Raw genomic sequence first — 19,672 nt, 5'->3', positions numbered from 1 at the left:
ATACTTCTTTTCACTGGTAATAGCTCCACTTATCCTTGTGACCACAGAAAGTGTGAAGCTACCCCGGCTTTTTGAGAATCTGTGGCCACGAAATCAGCACACTGACAAGAGATTGTGGTAGATGGACAAGGGAGTCACTGAAGTCACTGTAATGCAAAGTCACAGCCAATCAGGGCAGGGCACCATGGGATGAAAGCAGAGGAGAAGAGCTGGGAGACTGATGTTGTTGATATGATGCTACATGCAAGTGTCCACCCACACAGCTCCAGACAAACTCCACTCCATCTGACACTTTGAAACGCAACTTGATAAACGTTTCCTCGTTACACTAGCCCATTCAAAGGTTAACTACTCCTTTACCAACCCTTACACATCAGTGTATGTGTCGAGGCAGACCAGCTCTATTAGTCTTTTTAAATAGCTTATTTTTGGGTAGTTCAGCCTTTATATTGGACAGGACAGCAGGGCAGAAGAAAAGGCGGTGCAGGAGGATCATCACACAGGAAATGACCCGGGTTCCTGCAGTAACCTTTTGGTACATCTGTCGCCTGCTCAACACAGTGAGCTATACTGGCACCCGTCTTTAGCATTTTTATTCCTTTTCATGCTCTAAATGTGGTGAAAATGCACCAATACACACGTGCGTTTGATCAATTTGAACCTACCACCAGCTGTTATTTATAAGCATGAAATGAAAAAGCCTGAAAATTTGCTCTGACAGCTGAATAATAAAAAAGCTGATATTGATGTCTGTGCACCATCAGTGCTCATTAGATGCATCTCTGTCAAACTAAACGCAATCCTTCTTTTAAGCAAACTAATAGTTTTGTTACCGTCTTGAAACTAAATTAATTCTAGCTTATGTCAGGAAATGATTTGTGATAATCAGCAGCATCATTATTCCGACTGTCGATACATATCCATCAGTCTCAATGAGTCTCTTTGTCAATAAGCACAACTCCACAGGCCTCAACTCCACAGGCTGCCAGCCGGTCGTATTCTGGTTATATTCCAATAGAACATGAAGGTTACTGAGTGCAAATGTAATAGTTAACAGTGAATTTTTGTAAACCAAAAAAACCCCACCAGAAAGTAATGTTTTTTGAACAAAAGAGAGAAGAAAAACAAAACACATGGTGATCACGTAGACTCAGGGTCTCGTCTCAGCCGAAATTGTCTGCTCTGAAAAATCAACTTTCCTTTTGTTGAATTCTGTGTATGCTGTGTGAAGAAGCTCAAGTGATGTGACACATGTGGTATAGACTGTAAAAATTATTATTTTTCCTAAGCAAGAAACAAGCGCTGTTGTTTTCACATATATGGTTACACCCAGCAGCAGTGCCCATGATATCTACAATATCTACATGCTATCTATCTAAACTGAAAACAGTACTCAGTCATGGTTTGAATAATTAGGACCAGAAATTCTGCAAACAAAGAGATGTGAAGAAGTCTTTTTTGCACATTTGTCACACTTATATGTTTTGCATCAAACTTATTTTAATATCTACGGAAGAGGATTAGGGTCACCGAAAGAAAAAAAGAAAAAAAAAAAAAGGTGGGCACATCTTTTTTTTTCCTTTTCCAGAATTCTGACTTTTTTTCCTAGAATTCTCAGATTACATTCAGAATTCTGAGAAATTTTTTTTTACTCAGAATTCTGAGAAAAAATAAGTGTAAAAAAAACAAAAACAAAAATAAGTGTAAAAAAACACACTTGAAGTTTCAGGAACGACTTTAATTTTTACTGTTTACTGTGATTATTAGCATGAGCTTTGTACTTACAATAAAGGTTAAAAGTTAACATCTTTTTTTGTTTTGATTACCTCATATTTTGATATTTATAAAGAACTAGGTTAGGTCTAGGTTAAAACTTTCTCTAATTTAGTATGTGACACATGAAAGAACTCCCATTACACATAACCGTTTAAAGGAGAGTGAGTACCTTTCTCAGTTAACTAGTGAATAGGGTAGACTGAGTGCATACAGCAGAACAAGCTCAACTTTCTGACAGATGCTGAGAGAAACAAAGTAGTTATCAGTGATGTGACACCAGGTTTCTGCTCAGAGAGAAACCAGCCAGAGGAAGACGGGCAGGTGAAGCAAAAATAACACTGCATCTCGTGTAAAGATGGCACCTGGACCAGAAAACACGGAGGAAGAGAGAAACTTGTCACACACCCACCTTTCTTCTTGGGTGGATAGATCATGTACAGACAAAGTCTAACCAAAGAACTGAGCAGGAGGTGTTTGGGTCACCGCAGGAGCACGGTCCATGTGACAGACACTGCTCACGGCTTCATCAGCGGCCGCCGTTTAGTGGAATCAAACAGAGTGCTGAATATCGATTGCAGCACTAGGAGCTGAAACAGAGTGGAGTCAATAACAGACTAGAGCGCTGGTAATCGAGAGTATGGATTTTACTCCATTTACACCTAATTTTAACCTTAAAAGGAGACCTCATAACGAGGATCCAAATTACCACAGCAGGTATTAAAAACCATAGAAACACCTTATAGGAAAAGGAAAACAGCTGCTTATGGGCCGACTTCATTGCTCACTTTATTGTAAAAAGGATTCAGTGTCAGTTAACTTTAATAACCTTGGCTAAAAGTAAACTAAAAACTAAAACTAGTCATGAAAGTTAACTACTATAATAAAAACCAGATCTCTGAAATAATTTTGTGCAGCAGAAATAAACTTAGTTTTGTTAATCTGTAAATCTGTTATCACAAACTATCCGAAGAGACTTTTGTGGACGTGTTTATTGAGGCTTCGGATGTCTACAAGACTGAGTCAACTGCTTTCAAAATGTCCTGCTGTGTACTGATTTTCCTAAATCTTGCCTGTGGCATTTGCCACAAATACAGCAATACTGAAAAAAAAAAAAAACTAAACTGAAATTAAACTCTTCAAACTTAGGATTGAAAGAAACTTGAAAGAAAGGCAGACGTCAAATGTGACATGATAGTTGAATGCAAACTATAATGTGATATTCAGAATCCCAGTAGGCAGTAAATTTCAATATTAGCCTTAAAGATGCGAGTCATTTTACGAAAGTTTGACCTTATTTGACCTCGAAGAAGACGTCAGAGGTTTAAAGTAATGTGATATTTACAATGCCTATATATCATTCACCATATACTGTCTTTACACACAACAGCAGTAAGAAAGACAGTTTTAAACAGCCCTATATAGGATTATTATCACTATGACCTTCAGCACAATCTATTGACCTTGAAGTAGAGGTCAGAGATCAAACATGAGACAATATTTTAAATCTTTATATTTGTAAGAATCATAGCCTCTAATTTATTTCTAATTTTATTGAAGGTTTTTGTCAATTTTTGACCAATAAAGCATTAAGTTGGCCTTAAAGACCTTGGTGCATCTAATCCAAATGTTAATGGCTTGTAACCAAAAGCCCACTCTACACACCCACAAAGTTTTGTTTTTTGTTTTTCTTTTTAATCAGAATCAATTCAAAACTTTTTGATCTGTCCAGTTTGCATGCAGTAAGAGTAACACACACACACACACAAACGCTACAAAAACATTACCTCCTCCTTGATGGGGTTAAGTGTAAAATGTTTTCTAATTTCTGTCATGGTAATTGCCCCAAAAACAGTTCACGAGACACTGATACAGGCTGACATTACAGCTGAATCAACACCTGTGAGAAGGTAGGATTCATTACTCTCATTTAGAGTAATAAACTGGCACCTGGGTGTGGCGTTGAAATGAACATTTAAAAAGCAAAGGGATGTACAATAGAAATCAAAGTACAACAAAGAACAATTTAATTACACGCTCTCACGGCGGTGTAAACGTCGGCCATCTAATTGAAAGAAACAGGCTCCCTGAGGTAGACTTAAGCTTCTAATCACACTCATATTAATGCTCAAGTCAAACTACTGCATAAGCATTACACGTGTATATAGATGGGAAGCTTCACAGTTCGGAGGAAGAGTAAACAGTGAGTCCAGCAGTGTAAACACAGCTGATATTAAAGAACTGTTGCGCAGAAATAAACAGAAAAAAGTGGGTTACGGATTGGTGAGGGGAGCTTTTTGAAGCACTAAGTGGCTCCAGTGAGAAAGCAGCAATCATACTGTCAGCGCAGCGTCATGTTTTGTATCAAAGAGGAATTCAATGAAGGACTGACTCACCATTTTTCCCAATATTACTAAACAACAGCCAAATCACATCCATTACATTTAACTCCTCACAATAACAGCAAGTGTGTGCCTCAAAAAGCACATTTGAGGGCGTCACGTCCTTTGTAAGTTTTTGTTTGTCACAGGGAGAGACGTGCGGTGAGGGGAAGATAGCGCACAATAAGCCGAACTGAGGCGTGCATTAAAAGTTAAAAGCTCAAAGGCAGAACAGGCTCATTCCTACAGGGATGGACACCTGAATGTGCTATTGTCATGGTGTATTCTCAGTGTTTACCTGTTACCTGCTTCTCCTTCTGTATGTATATTTGTGTGTGAATGGGTGAAAGAGGCTTTTAAACTTGTAGTGTTTTGGTTGATTATTCCTTTGTTGTAACAATGCTTCTAGGCACTAAATCTCACACCACTACAAAGCTTGTGTATTTCTCCTTTAATGGTGCCACATTCGTAAGCATAATGCATTTGTGAGTTGCACCCATGAAAAACTTGCCAGATCTTCTCTGCTAGTGCCAAACAGCTTATTCTGTTATTGACTCTTGTTTGGTGTCACTTATTGGATATTGGATGATTGACGTCTTAAGAAACGAAGCAATTTAACAGTTTATCCTTTTAACAAACCGACGCCTCAGCAGCATGTGGAAGAACATATACAAAGGCACAGCACCCTGGCACCTCCTCCTCCTCGTGGTGATCACCAGCTTGGTCACACACTGGGGTAGGATGGCATCTCATTCTTCAACTAACATTTGTCACAAGTCGGCCAGTGCAGTTGTGTTGGTCACTCTGGCACGAACGGCACGCCCAAGCTGATCCCACAAGCGTTCAGTGGGTTGAAGTCAGGACTGGCTGTAGCACAGGAAGTAGGTTGGTGGTTATATCCTTGAGCAAGATACTAACCAAACTGCTCTCAGATGCATCCACTGGAGTGTGAATGTGTGTGAATGTTAGACAGACCTCACAGAAATAGCACTTTTCACCAAAGATAACATTCCTCCACATCATCATCCAATCCGATAAACACCATCAATCAACAGTCAATAGCAGAATAAGCTGTTTGTCTTTGGCAGAGAAGATCTGGAAGGTTTTTCATGAGTGCAACACACAAATGCATTAACTAGAAATAAACAGCCTTTAGATTTATTGCAAAGAAGCATTGTAACAACAAAGAAATAATCAAGTTTTGTAAGAAAGCAGTTTGAGAGTTTAAACTGAGCAGAAAAGCACTTTATAAGTACCAGTCCATTTACATCAAACAGGAGTGTGTCCTGTAATATCACTTATGGAATTTCTGTGTTGGCCATAAAACCCTGTAATTTACTTACAGAGTCAGCAAACTTAAAGCTAAACAGCTCTCAGGACTCTGAAATATGGCACCGCTAAACAACTGCTGCTGTGAGAGCAGAGCATATTCGGCTTCAATAGGGATGGTAGAAGGGAGAGACAAAACAAAATAAAAGAATAAAATAAAAGCTGACATACCTGATGCCCTCTCATTTTTTGGAAATGACCAATGGTGTCACTGATGGTATACACCCGCACATGGCCCATATGCAGTCGCCCTGATGGGTAAGGAAACATAGAGAGGACATAAAACTTCTTCTTGTGGGGACTCTGGAGGAAAAAAAAGAAGAAGAAGAGGCTGTTATAAGAATCATGAGACATGAGACAAATGACCATAAAACTGACTTTTAATCCTGAAAGCACACAGCAAAAGAGCCTCTCCATTATCAGTCTGGCCTCTGAATGAATCCCATACAACAGAGACTCCATTAAACTGATGAGAACAGGAATAGCTGCTCATCACGTAGCGAGCGTGAGCGCCGACTGACTCGGGGTATATTACTGTATAAGGCTCTAACAGAGGCTGATTATAGTGTCCGAATTTAAATGGTGTCAGTGCAGACTGTGGGTGATTTACAGTCTCAATGCTGTTGCCACAGCGACGCAGTAAGTACCAGTTACACCCAGAAAGACGTGATTACAGGAAACGTGAGTCATGAATTTTTCAGTAAATTAATTAGGTCCAGAGTTCTGTGGTAAATGCACTTAATCACTGTGAGCCAGTCCCAGACTGCCACACTGTCAGGCCATTAGGATATATAATCATCCAGAGCTCCGAGTCTGAGATGAGCTGCGAGGGTCAGTGGCAATAATAGATGAGAGCATGATTTAGAAGCATGCACCTATTCATCTAACTGTGCCTCAAATGTATACATATGGATCTGTTTCAATACAGGATCAGAGGACAGAATTATTAGCCCAGGTGCTAATAAGTATTTCCAAGTGCTGTTAAACAAAACAAGGAATTTTTCCAAATGTCACGAGTTTTACTTTGGATGCATATTTTACTTTGCACACAGAAACAAAAATTATGTCACAAAAGCTAAAACTACCAGGGTCAAAATTATTAGCCTCACTGATGCTAATAATCAGACACTGGAGTCAGTTTTAGCTGGATAACAGCCTGCAGTTGTTTGTTGTCTCACACTCGTTTTCCAATCACAGCCCATTTTTCTCCAGATCTAATGGTCTTCTGGCATGGACCCTGGTCTTCAGTTCACCCCACAGAGTTTCAGTTTTTCAGGATTTGTCCATGCCAGTCAGTAATGCTCACTTTGGCATTCTGAAGGCTGTTCTTCCAGGAGCGATGTATGTTTTAGGTTGCTGTCATACTGGAACACAGCAATGACGCAAACCCAGTTTTGTGCTGACTGCTTGAGGTTTTATTTTAAATTCTTTGTGATTCTTTCACCTTGGTGAGATTCAAACTCCCAGACACACTGGAGCATTCCCACAAAACAATACTCCCACCACCACTTTTCACTGGGGAGTTCTTTAGTTGTTTACCTCCCTCTTCTTTCTCCAAACATGAGCGGTATCTCTGATACAGAGCTCGAGTTTTGTCTCATATGGCCAAAGGAAGCAATTCCAGTATTCATAATCTTTCTTCAGGTTTTCTTTAGCATACTTCAGTCTGGACTGAAGGTGTCTCTTCTGCAGAAGTGGAGTTTTTCGTGGTCTGCAACCTCACAATCCATTCCTGTGCAGGTTTTTGATGATTTTCTTCTTTGAGAATTTCATTCCTGCCTTGGCTAAGTCATCCACTTGTGTCTCTGCAGTCGTTCTGGAGTCTTTAGACACATCTCTCACTGGTTTTCTTTCCAGAGTCTTTGAAATCTTTCAGTTCCTACCTCTACCAGGCTTGTTCTGTATTGTGTGGATCTATTTGAATTTCTTGAACTCACTCGTGGGTTAAAAATGTTTTGCTCGGTTAAAGAGGGGAGCTAATTACTAGGGGTGCAACAATACTCGTATCGATATTGAACCGTTCGATACAGTGCTTTCGGTTCGGTATATGTATCGAACAATACAAAATTTTTTATTTATTTTATCAACTTTTCTTCCAACGATGCTGTCTGTGTTGAGCGCTCAGTGGATCTGCGTTCGACTACTCCGCCTAGGCTGCAGTGTCGAGTGCAGATCCACTGAGCGCAGCGCAAGCTAGCAAGACAGAAGCTAAGCTCGTTGCAACATGGCAACTGCCTCAACGCTACCCGAAATTGAACCTCCCCCACCCTCATTCAGATCTGGCGTTTGGTACCATCTTGGTTTTCATGTGAAGTATGACCCTGATGGTAAGCGCGTCATGGACAAAAGTAAAACAGTATGTCGGATGTGCCACGCAATGCTCAATTGGTGGGAACTAGTGCGTTAGCGCAGTTAGCTTGTTAACGTGTTGACGCGGTCCAGCGATCCGCGGTAACTCGTTAACGGAGATTTGCCGTGTTGTGGCGTTAATGTCATTTTAACGAGATTAACGCTGACAGCACTAGTGGGAACACAACGAATATGACTGCACATTTACGCCGACATCATCCTAGTGCAAAGACAAGTGGAAGCAGACAAAAACAACAAGCACGCATGCTACAAACTTTACCTGAGTCATTTAGACAGCCGTTAGCACATGATTCTCCTTATGGGGACCTGATATGTTTAATATGCTGCTGAGAATATAGCCCAGAAGAAGCGTATAGTATAGCTTTTATTTTGGAAAGAGCCATTTCTCTGTAACAAACTCTTTTCCAAAGATGAGTGATTTCTCGATCAGATAGATTTATTTATTTTTTATTATTTTGTTGTTTCGGCAACATTAAATTTAAAAACTGTACTTTTGAGTTAAAATATATATTTATAATTTTAATAAATGACAAATTAAAAAGGCATGAACATTTTTTTGTATCAAAAAAATATCGAACCGTGACACCAAAGTATCGAACCAAACCGTGAATTTTGTGTATCGTTGCCCCCCTACTAATTACTACTGTCCTCATTTATAGTACACACTTGGTCCAAGGTAGACATTCGTCACAACAGAGGTTTTGTGAAACTCAAATAAAATCAGCAGTTTTTTAAATACACACATCTGTGTTTTTCCTGCAAGGACAAACAAAACACTTGTTTGTGCTTAGGTTTTAGAGAGAAATGATGTTTAGATTCTACAAAAGAGGTCTACTGGTTGGTGCAACCTTGATTTGTGGAGTACAATTATGATTTCCAACTCATTCAACAGTAATGACCTCTATTTAGGCCATAGAACATCTGAAAGAAGTATTTTTGTTATGTCAAGTATTTACTGAGGATGACTCATGTTTTAGAAGGAACATTAGAAACCTGGTTATGTGTATCCTTGAATATATAATCATGTATTCACAGGTATGTTTCTCACTCGACATATCAGACATTCATTTCTACTAGCAGTTTACCTCAACACATTTTTACAGCAGCAGCATGTGGGGCAAATGAAATGCCAACCATCTGCTTGTTCCAGCTTCTCATCTAAATAAGGATTTATTGGATTATTATATTAGGATTATATAATAATTAGGATTATTATAGGATTTAGTGCATTTCCATCCATGCATGTTCCAGACTGCCTAACCAGGATTGTGGTGGGGCTGGAGCCTATCCCAGTTGACACTGAGCAAGAGACAGACTGCCAGTCTATCTCAGGGCTAACCCATCAATGGCCAATTTAAAAATCACCAATTAGATCAACATGCATACCTCTGAACTGTGAGAGGAAGCTGGAGCACTTGCTGTATCATATATAAACTGAGTTTTGGTTTTATTTGTAACTGCTGGTTACCAAAAGCAAAACAATCATTCATTTAATCTTGAGCTTATTATTTGATACTTTGGCTCTTAAAACTAGCATACCTCTGGATGTGGTGCGCACAGCCAGGATACTCCACAAGATACTGCTGCACACGTAAACACTTTTAAACTCTTGTGAACAATTAGAGCTTCAGTTTTTGTCCGCTGTGTCCATGATACCACCAGGCTTTAAGTAGGCGGAAAGACCCTCTTACCTCCTCCAGTGCATCCTTCCGCCACTGCGCCATAATTCGCGGGTGCCACCATTCTTCCACTTTGCGTCTTGTCTCTGTTCGATAGTCCTTCTCCCACACGCCTGTCTCACTGAACAGGGTGCGGCTCCTGGGTGAAATTTGGTGCAGAAATGGACTCTGGAGGGCTCCGCTCCTTTGGGCTGCAAACAGGGGATACAGCGCCAGCCTTCTCACGGACACCCGCATGATTGCGTCTGATAAAACAGGAAAACAGCCAGTGGTGGAAATGTTGACATGCTAGTGAAACACTAAAGTTTCTATTTTTCAGAAGAGGTGGTCAGCTTTAACCGAGCTCTCCCCTAACCTTTGGTAAATATATTAAATATCTTATAAAACACACAAAATGAATGCACACACATTAAAATATCTAACTGACAGAAAATGGAAACAGCAGTTTCCATCTTTACATAGAAATGACAATAAAAGGCTCGTGACTCCACCCACATGAATCAAAGACTTTATCTGATATAGATTTTGCTGCCTCTTCGTGCCCCTTCGGCCCTTTCCTACATTTGGATCGCTTCCTGGAAGTCTCACTCTGACCGGCCAAACTTGTGCAACTGCAGTGTGTGCTGGATCTCCATCAATGTGACCAAATGGTGAGTTTTCAACTTGGATTTTATGTTGACGAAGAAGACAGAAACACAGGAAGCAGGGCCAGTACTGAGTGATGACTGCATTGGTGTGTCAAAAATAAAAATATTATCCCTGCACTGTGAGCACGTTCTCAGTAGCACACGCATTGATACCCTCAAACACTTCACCTGAGACACTTCGGGATTTTGCAAAGAACACACTGCACACTCTGAAGGACGTTTCTAGTGTCCAGATGATCCAGGGAGCGACCAAAGAAGAAGATGAAAGAAAATAGTCAGGTGTGCAGCTGCCTTTTTTTTCTTCTAAAATTTGTGGAGTGGAATAAGCTAAACTTATTTTTTATAAGGCTTTTCAAACCCACTAGAGTCTGACATTATTATTCTAAAAGGCTACAAGGCAGATATGCCCTCCATGGTGTAATATTCAATAAGTAACTAAGTATATTTTATTTTATAGCACATTTAAACCCAAAGTGCTTTACAGGTTCCTTAAACACTGACATTACACGCAGTCACAATGTTTACGTGAAATAACCAAATCTTCCAGTCACAGTTCCAAATTCTTGACAGAAAAGGTGCAACTAAGATTTCAAAACAGTCACAGTTGGGGTCATTTGGGAGGTCACTGCACAGTTTTGGTGCAGCAGCAGCAAAGACACGAGGCTCTTTTGAAATAAGCTTCGATGATCAGGAGTCATTGAGGAGCCCAAATTTGCAAGAACCTTTTCTTCACCTTGTCACTGTGGGGTATTGTTTTTGTGTAGAATTTTGAGGTAAAAAATGAATTTAAGGCTGTAACATGACTGAAAAAATATGAAACAAGTGAAGCGCTGTGAATATTTCCCAGAGGGACTGTAAGTGCATTAGAATAGTCCAGTTTAGATGTAACAAATGTATGCGTAACCCTTCCAGATTAGAAGGATTTAAAAATACTGACGGCAGCCGGTGGTACCCTCAGCCTTTTAGTAGACACATCTACGGTATGAATATCAAAATCCCACATCACCTTGTTCTCCTGTTATCGCATTTATAGTATTTTTTTTTTTTTTAAAAACTTTAACTTTGACCTTAAGGTCAAGGTCACTGAGATTCAAACTCGTCCGAAATTTTTAGCAGATACAACTATGTTATTAATTTGAAGTGCCTGTATTGCTTCGTTCTCGACTTATCTTATTCACAAACTTGCCCTGCAGGGTGACAATACCCCATCAGCCTTTTATGGCTCAGGGGTAAAAAAAAAAAAAAAAAAGGTTTTCAGTCTGGAGGCTGTTCTGATTGTTCTGCAGTAGGTATGAAAAGGGTTTCCCACGTCAGTGCATATGACTTCAGATGACTTGAGTCTACAGGAATGAGCAACATTACATTAAAGTCCACTTGCTGTGAACAGACTGAGTGACAGTTTCCTCCACTGCGATTAATTTATGGCAGCTCTGATTTTTTTAAAATTTCTTTTTACCACTGCTGCTTCACAGCCTGTGTTCATCGCTCAACGTCACTCACACAACAGCACGACTGGTTTATTCAGCGCGATGTGATTACAGCTCTGCCTCTCTCTGAATCTAAGGACAGGTTGTTCTTATCAAACCACCTGCCTGCTCGGATGAAAGAATGTCATTTGCAGTCAGATGACATGAAATGACACACCGATTTCTCGGCTTTAAATCGGCCCTGCACTTTTAGATTTTTTTCCACTTCATTATGGGAGGTTACGTGCACCCAGCTGCCTCTGGACATCACCTGCATGGAAGTGCCAGCTTCACTCAATTTGTGTAATTACTGGTAGGTCAAAAGGACAAAATACTACATTAAAGAAAATGTCCAGAACAGGATTACTCTATAAAATAAATTTAAAAAGTTTAACACTCTCACTGCTGACAACTTGAAAGAAGAAAAACAGATTGATTGCAGGCTGTTTCAGAAAGGTTTCCCTTCCTCCTTAATGATCAGAGAGCAGTTAGGCTAAACTTTCTGCTGGCTTAATGTCGGTCAGACAGTCAGCAGTATGTACGAAAACCCATTTAACCTTGATTTGATTTCACCCAGACACAGACGTGTATATACAGACAGTTTCCAAGGTAACCTGAGAGGCTCGTACAGTCAGCACAGTCTTGGCTGCGGAGGACTACTGCTGCTAACCTGACCTGTCAGGAGAATATTTTCACAGCAGTGACGCATCTGGATCTTAGAAGGAGAGACCTTTAAAGCATCAGAGCGGAGGCTGAGATGATCAGCACGCCCCGACACCAGACTGACATCAAGTCAGTCGGGAAAATATAAATTATGACTAAAGCTGAGGAGGGCTCAGAGGAAAAGGTTACTCTGTATTGTAGGATTGCTGATGTTATGAAAACTCGACAGTTAAACAAATCAGCATGAGAGAGAAAGTTTCAGCTGACTTGATTTTAGCAACAAAAATCACTCCTTTTTTTAAAAAAAAATTACATCCTAGATTTTAAGGAGACAACTGACCAGGATGGACAAATCACTTGGAGAAAGCTGAGCTTTGTCAACTGTCACTGGTTCTCCTCCACCCACCTGTTTGTGGGACTTTTTTGTCTTTAATACATTCTCTCGAGTATAAGCTAAGCATCACAGCAGCCAACACTCCTCCCCTCAGGCTGAAGCTGGGAGAGACGAGCACTCAACGCCGTGCGCGTCTCTGACGGTGCGAGTGAGTGGGCTGAGGCGAAAGACTGAGATAATGTTTCTATGGTGACTGGCCTCATCCATTCGGGTGTCTCCTACAAAGAGTAAAACACTGCTTCATCTCAAGCTGATGTCCAAGTCTGTGTGCTGGACTCCAGTACTCAGCAAGGGGTGGGGGGTGGCTGATTAATTCTTCAAATGAACAGTAACTGTGACAATTTAAAAATATATTTTTAAAGTAGAAAACTAGGATCTGGGAGAGAGCTGTGCAGTCAGTCATTATGAGAATGTTTTATAAATGCTCAGATAGGACAGGTGTTTCAATATGTCAGAAGTCAAATGCATCTGTTTCTGGTGTCAGAGCTCACATATATTAAGACAATAAGTAAAGGTGCACTTACTTACATTTGCTCAAGAAACATTAATGTTGCCAGTAATCAAATGTATTGGATACATTTATAACAATACTCTCAAAACACCATCAAAACTGTGTTATCACAGCTTGTCTTTCTGACCACATGCTCCCAAATTTACAACTCCTAACAACTTTTGGCCTCACTGGATAAAACGATCATATAAATGCAGGCGTTAAATTCAGTTCAGCGTGTCTTACACTGTTAACAATGAGGTGTAATAAGCTATATGGCTTCTGACATGAGAGTTATACACGATTTGCTTACATATTTGTAAGACGCACCAAGGAAGAAAATCAAGTAAGAGTAAAAACATTTTGGATTCTAAACCCAGAAATAGTCCACATCCTGTTACATTGATACAGCATGCGTCACGCCAATTATCGCGTGACTTTGTTACATACACGTTATAGGAGTTTAGACACGGGTTCTTTCCCGTCTTTATGCTACAGCGGTATTGCTTGTTGTTATTTCTCGTGATAAACCTGACCTCTTGCTTTATCCGCATAGATAAGCGACTACTCCTCTCTTTAATGAGAACTAAACAGAATGGAAACACCTTTTTACACCTGCTGTGTGCATATTCGTGGAGTCTGTCAGCTGCACACACGCTGAAGGATGAAGGAAAGGAGGGAAAATGTCGTCTGTGAAGCTACTCACCGTTTTATTTCCTACTCCTTTATTTCCGCGCTGTGCTCGCAATAACAGAAAACATCAGTCCGCGTTAAAGAAAACATTCCAACCAGCCTTAAAAACCGTTGTAAACGACGTGTTTTCCTGGCTCACGACTGCACTGTAGGCGCCGCCATGTTGGATTTAAATAACCTTTATTAACACAGTGCACATCGACACAGACAGCCTTTAGCTACACTCCTGACGGGATATTGCGATTAACGCCCTAGAATAACTATTTCTAGTACTACTAGTAGTAGTACTAGTACTAACAGTCGCTATTTTCCAGAGGATAAAATGAAAATTGAGTAAACAAAGGTTGACAATTCCTGTTTTGTGACACATTTTTAAACGTTTTCTTTTTAGAGAGGGGTTTTTGAAAGTCTCACTTTAACACTAGAACATACTGTCAATGGATGTTTTTTAAAAAAGTTTTACTATGTTTATAGGAACAAAATATGTAATAAATAAATAAAAGGATGTAGTTGTCATTGTCTAATCAGTTTTTGTATTGCACTGTAGCCTCTAGACAGATAAACATGTTTTCAGCAACTGGCATGAATGAATCAGATAAAACAAATAGATAACAACAAAACCTTGGTTTTAATGGTAAATACAGTAGATTGCTTACTAATGAAGCAGACTACAGATTATACATATATTTGTCCACCCTGGGTATCCTGATTTTTATTGAGCATTTGTTTGTACCTACATCACTGAACATAATTCAAGGGAGTACTAAATCTTCACACAAAGTCATTCAAAACTTCATTGATATCAGGGTGTCTGTTTAGGAAGAATAAACCATTGTGATTCCAATTTATCTGCTTCGGTCCAAATTAACATGGCAACAGCCGCATTGGAGAGGCCACAACAAGACAAATACCCAGCATGTCAACCTCCATATAAAGGTTTGCTGTGTCTCCCAGCACAATCTCAAGAGTTCAGAGAAGATACCAGGAGATAGGTCTTTACACGGCAAAAGATGGACTGATGCCTCTCTACAGCCAGGTCCAGGTGTCTTCTGGTATCTCAGCTATACTCTTGAGACCACATTAGGAGGCACAGCAAACCTTCCTGCAGTGTCACATATGGATGCGCCATCCTGGAGGTGCTGGAATACCTGTGCAACCTGGATGAGATGCAGGTATCATCTCAGGCTAAAACAAAATAAGAGAAAAGTCAGTCAGAGATGGTCTGTGAACAGCCATTGCCTTCTTGTTGCCTTTCTAGTGCACCTGTTGCCACTTTTGCACCAAACCAGGTGAAATGGATCCACAAAGGTTTATTCTTCCCAACTTAACATACTGACGCTGAACTGACATGAGTGTTCTCTTTATACGCTATGCTTGTTATTGTCTGAGATTTCCAATGTTTTCATAAGTATTTTAATAACTGATCTTCAGTGATAAGAGTTTGCATAAAAGCTGACTGAAATTATTCCACGATTTGCCGTGATCAGCTCTACAACTACAGTGTGCTCCGGAGGGACCATCATTATATGCGGCTTCTGAGAGAAGTACGCTTTCTTTGATGCCAATTTCCATCTTGAAGTGATTGCTGACTGAGAGTGCACCTCTACTCACTCTCATCTTCATCATGGAGCGAGGCAGGCAAAGAGAAGAAGGCTGAGGAGAAGACAGTGTCTTATCAGTCTTTTTTTCCCCCTATGAGCCCTCCCTGTGGCTCTCACCTTTGATCTGACGTGCAGACAGAAGCAGTGCATGGGGGAGCAAGTCAGAGCCATTGGGAGAAGAAAGAAAGAAGGGGGGAGGACATCATTAGTAAGAGCTAAAGAAAGGTGCTTTATCTGACGTCAGCGAGCTAAACCTGGGGCTTCGCTCTGGCTTGCCATCGTATATCAAAGTTAAATGGGTGCCTCCGCCCAGGATGTGGCTGCAGTGGATGAATGAGAGGGAAACGGGTTTCTGACAGAGTAAAGATGCTAACTCTCCACATACATTCAAAGATCAGTGTGCAGATACCGACGAAACGTCACTGATGAATGAATCTGATACTCACTTCCTCAGCACTACAGTAGAGGACAGCAGGTGCTGGTGAATGACGCTTTGTGACCAGCTCAAAGTTTCTGGAGAGATCCTGGAATCAAATCCTTCAAATTCGAATGCACCATTCTCAATAATATTCATCACTACACTGTCCCACATTGCAAATATGATCAAAGTATTTACAGCATAAGATGATCATCCACTGCCTATAAAATCAGTCCAAATTTTTCACATGCACCAGATCAAAGTGGGAAGTGAATATGAAAGATAGACACCGCAGATTTCAACTGTATTATGTTCTCATGAATTCTGAGTACAACATACATCATTTTGGAAAGGATAACCTCTATAGAGAGGATTCATAACCACAGTCAGATGAGTCAGAGGTCTCACACACTTTGGTGTGTGTAATCTGACCAAATTTGCCTCCAATCATTTTTCCACTTTGACACATTGCCTTAGATATACACAAGTTCAGTTTTGAACTTGTATACTCACATTAGCAGATGCAAGCAGGAAAGAGGAGACACCTTGGCTTCCATAATAGTAACCCAGGTTTTTTATATTTCACCACATTCCTCTTTCCATACAAACACATGACAGACAAAGGAGTCTTAACCAAAGGGAGACATTTTGGGTTTACAAATTGCAGACCTCCAAATACATGTATTCATACTGTCTGTGGTTTATGCCACTGTATCTTATTTATTTGACTTAGATTTGATAAATACAGTGTGTCTAGCCTCAAAATCGTTTTTGGTTCAAATTAATCATGCTCTGTATAGTATTGTAGTGTGTGGTAACGTTTTAGTGGACCTGAGGAATGCCCATAGGTTAATGCCTTAATTTTATTGTATGTTGTTGAGCTGTTAAAGCATATTTCAGTACTACGTCTATTTTTGTGTGAGTGAAGTGTTATTATATATTTAACATGACCCAGCTCTAACCCGGTTACATGCTAGCAGTGATGTGTTTGATGTTACGAGGTTAACGTGGTCATCGCAGTAAAACAGCTGTGACAACACCAACCCCACTCACCTCCTGTTCAAACTTTGCAGAATAGTAGTGATGCTCTGAATTTATCACAAATTTCAGCATCAGAAGTTCAGAAATGAACAGCCAAACAAACCTGATGTATTCTGGAGAAAAAAGTCACTGAAGAATCATGTGATGTGAAAGTATTTTTCTCAAGGATGAGAAAACTTGACGAGATGAAAAACATGAAAAGAAAACACCTCTCTAACTGTTTATCATGGGGATGGATCAATCATGTTTTGAAGGGAAAATATCCCAGCATCAGATAAGAAGATGGCTCCTACAACAAACTACTGATGTAAACCGCGGGTTTTCAAAGGCTTGTTGATCATCTGGGCTTATTAAGTTTTGCTTTTCAGTAAAATCCACTGGCTTGTAGCTTCCCTCCATCATTTTATCAGACAATTAATCACAGTCCAACAAATGGTCTTGGTTCAGACCCAGCTCTCTCTTTTATGAAAGCCAAGTTTTCCTCATGACAGATGTTCGATTTGTACGTTTCTAAAGTTTACCTTCCTAGAAAATGTCAGAAAACTCCTCCCCAGAATGACTGTGACTTTCCTGTTCCAGCTGAAGTCATAAGCCAGAAAGCTGTGGCTGTGCGGTCCAAATGTAGCTCTGTGCAGTCCACATGTGCAGTTCTCTCTAACCACATTTGACTGACTGCATACACTCAGGGTGAATATGACTACCATAACTCAGTGACAGATCTACCAACCATGGGCCAGATGTCACACACAACACAGTAACAAGACATGAGGCGCATCTATGTTGCTCTGACATCATTGTACAACCCCAGCTCCAAAAAAGTTGGGACCCTGTGCAAATTGTAAACAAAAACAGATTGGAATATTACCAATAAACCCCCATAAAGACATAGTCAACTCACAATAGAACATAGAAAACATATCAACTCATGAAAGGTAAAATTCTTAAGAATAAATAAGGTCATTTTGAGCTTGGCCTTGGTTCACCACTGTGTAGCATTCACTTTTCTTTTAACAACACTCTGTAAACATCTGGAAAATGAGGAGAGCAGCTGCTGAACTTTTGGGAGAGGAATGTTGTCCCATTCTTGTCATCCCTGTGTCTTCTTGTCTGTGTCCTATTTTTTGTTTCATGATTATTGAAAAGTTTTCAGTTGGTGAAAGATCCAGACTGCAGGCAGGCCAGTACAACACCTTTTCTTCAATGAAGCCATGCTGTTGTAACAGGTGCAGTATGCACTTTATTATTGTCTTTGATAAAATATATGTAAAGTCTTCCCTTGAAAAAGATGTCCATGTGTATGGGAGCATTGATGGTGCCTTTCCAGATGTGCAACCTTCATGGGCACTAATGCACCCCCATATCATCAGCGATGCAGGCTTTTGATCTGAGTGCCAATGACAAAGCTCGATGGTCCCTCTTCTCTTAAGTTTGGAGGATGAGGTGTCCATGTTTTATAAAATTAAATTCACATTTTGATCTGTCTGACACAGAACAGTGTTAGTTTTACTCTCAGTCCATTTTAGATAAGTTTTGGCTTACTGTGTTAAAAACTGTGTTCACAGACAGTGTTGCTGAGCCCATGCAGTGATTTCCATGACAGAACCATCCCTGTTTTTAATGCAGTGCAGTCTGAGGACCCAAAGATCAATGATGGTTTTCAGCCTTGAACCATGCACACAGAGATTTCGCCATATTCTTGGAAACTTTTGAGGACATAATATACTGTAGCCAATGTGGTATTCAAATTTGCTGCAGTTTTACACTGAGAATTATTCTGTTGCTTTAAGACTGGTGAATCTTCCCCCATTTTTAATTCTGAGAAATCTCCCCTTCTAAGATGACTGACCTGTTGCCAGTTAACCTAGAAACCAGAAAATCCTGCTCGTGAAGCTTGGGGTACCTTTATGATCACATACCTCTTGATTGATTTTAACCCTGCTGATGAACCTCCCTTCTCTCCTTACACTTCCTTTCTCCTTGTGGTCTCTATCAAATAAAAAGATAAAAAACAATCACGGAAATGGTTCTTACTTAAAGGTGACTTCATGTTCATGTTGCTGGTTGCTGTTCATGCAGGAGCTGGCAGATAAAATGTGTTTACAGGGCATTTAATGAACTCATTAAATGCTGTGAAGACTTCAGCAGGTGAAAATTGTCTGCTCAAAGTCATTTTTAAAGAAATAATGGTCCTCAAACAACAGGATGTGTAAGCAGAAGTGATAGGTATCATATAACAGGAGCAGATGGAGGCTCAGTGTCCTCAGGGAGAGTCTGCCTAAACTAAGCCAGAGTTTTTTTCTTTTTTATTTCTTTTTTTCTTAAATCTATAGAGAAACACACACACACACACGCACACACACACACATGGAATCAGTTCTGTGAAATTCCCGTCCTTTTTCCAGTGGCCAGCTTTGTCTCAGAGCTCCACTTATTTATATTTCTCCTCTAATTAACATTTAAAAACTTGGATGGCATCCTTCCTCGGTAAAATAAAGTCTTTTCATCAGTAATTTTTTGTTGTATTCAGGGTTTTTTTTGTTTCTCAGAGTCTCAGGTACGCCCCAGCCTTCTGCTGTTTTTCAAACAAATCACTTTTGAAAGCAACCAATCATCCTCTTTTTCTACTCGCATCCACCTTGTTCACACCTTGACAAACAACCCATGGTAATCGCTCCCTCTCCCCTTGTTCTGGAGGACGATTGCGCTTCGCGAGCGGAGAACCAGATG

General features: G+C 40.1%; 1 protein-coding gene across 1 annotated transcript in view; it reads right to left on the bottom strand.

Annotated features, from left to right (window-relative positions):
- Positions 1-14,124, bottom strand: part of lars2 (leucyl-tRNA synthetase 2, mitochondrial) — a 36,406-nt gene extending 22,282 nt beyond the window's left edge. The window contains exons 1-3 of the mRNA XM_063486063.1: positions 13,899-14,124; positions 9,545-9,777; positions 5,655-5,786 (exon numbers count right to left, since the gene is read on the bottom strand). Of these exons, the coding sequence (XP_063342133.1) occupies positions 5,655-5,786; positions 9,545-9,769 (357 nt within the window). The 5' untranslated portion in view covers positions 9,770-9,777; positions 13,899-14,124. The remainder of the gene's footprint in view (positions 1-5,654; positions 5,787-9,544; positions 9,778-13,898) is intronic.
- Positions 14,125-19,672: the final 5,548 nt, after the last annotated feature.

This window comes from Pelmatolapia mariae, linkage group LG10_11, assembly GCF_036321145.2.
Source record: "Pelmatolapia mariae isolate MD_Pm_ZW linkage group LG10_11, Pm_UMD_F_2, whole genome shotgun sequence".
Classification (NCBI taxonomy): domain Eukaryota; kingdom Metazoa; phylum Chordata; class Actinopteri; order Cichliformes; family Cichlidae; genus Pelmatolapia; species Pelmatolapia mariae.
Note: the sequence above shows the minus strand (reverse complement) of the source record. Positions and strands in the feature narration are given on the sequence as shown.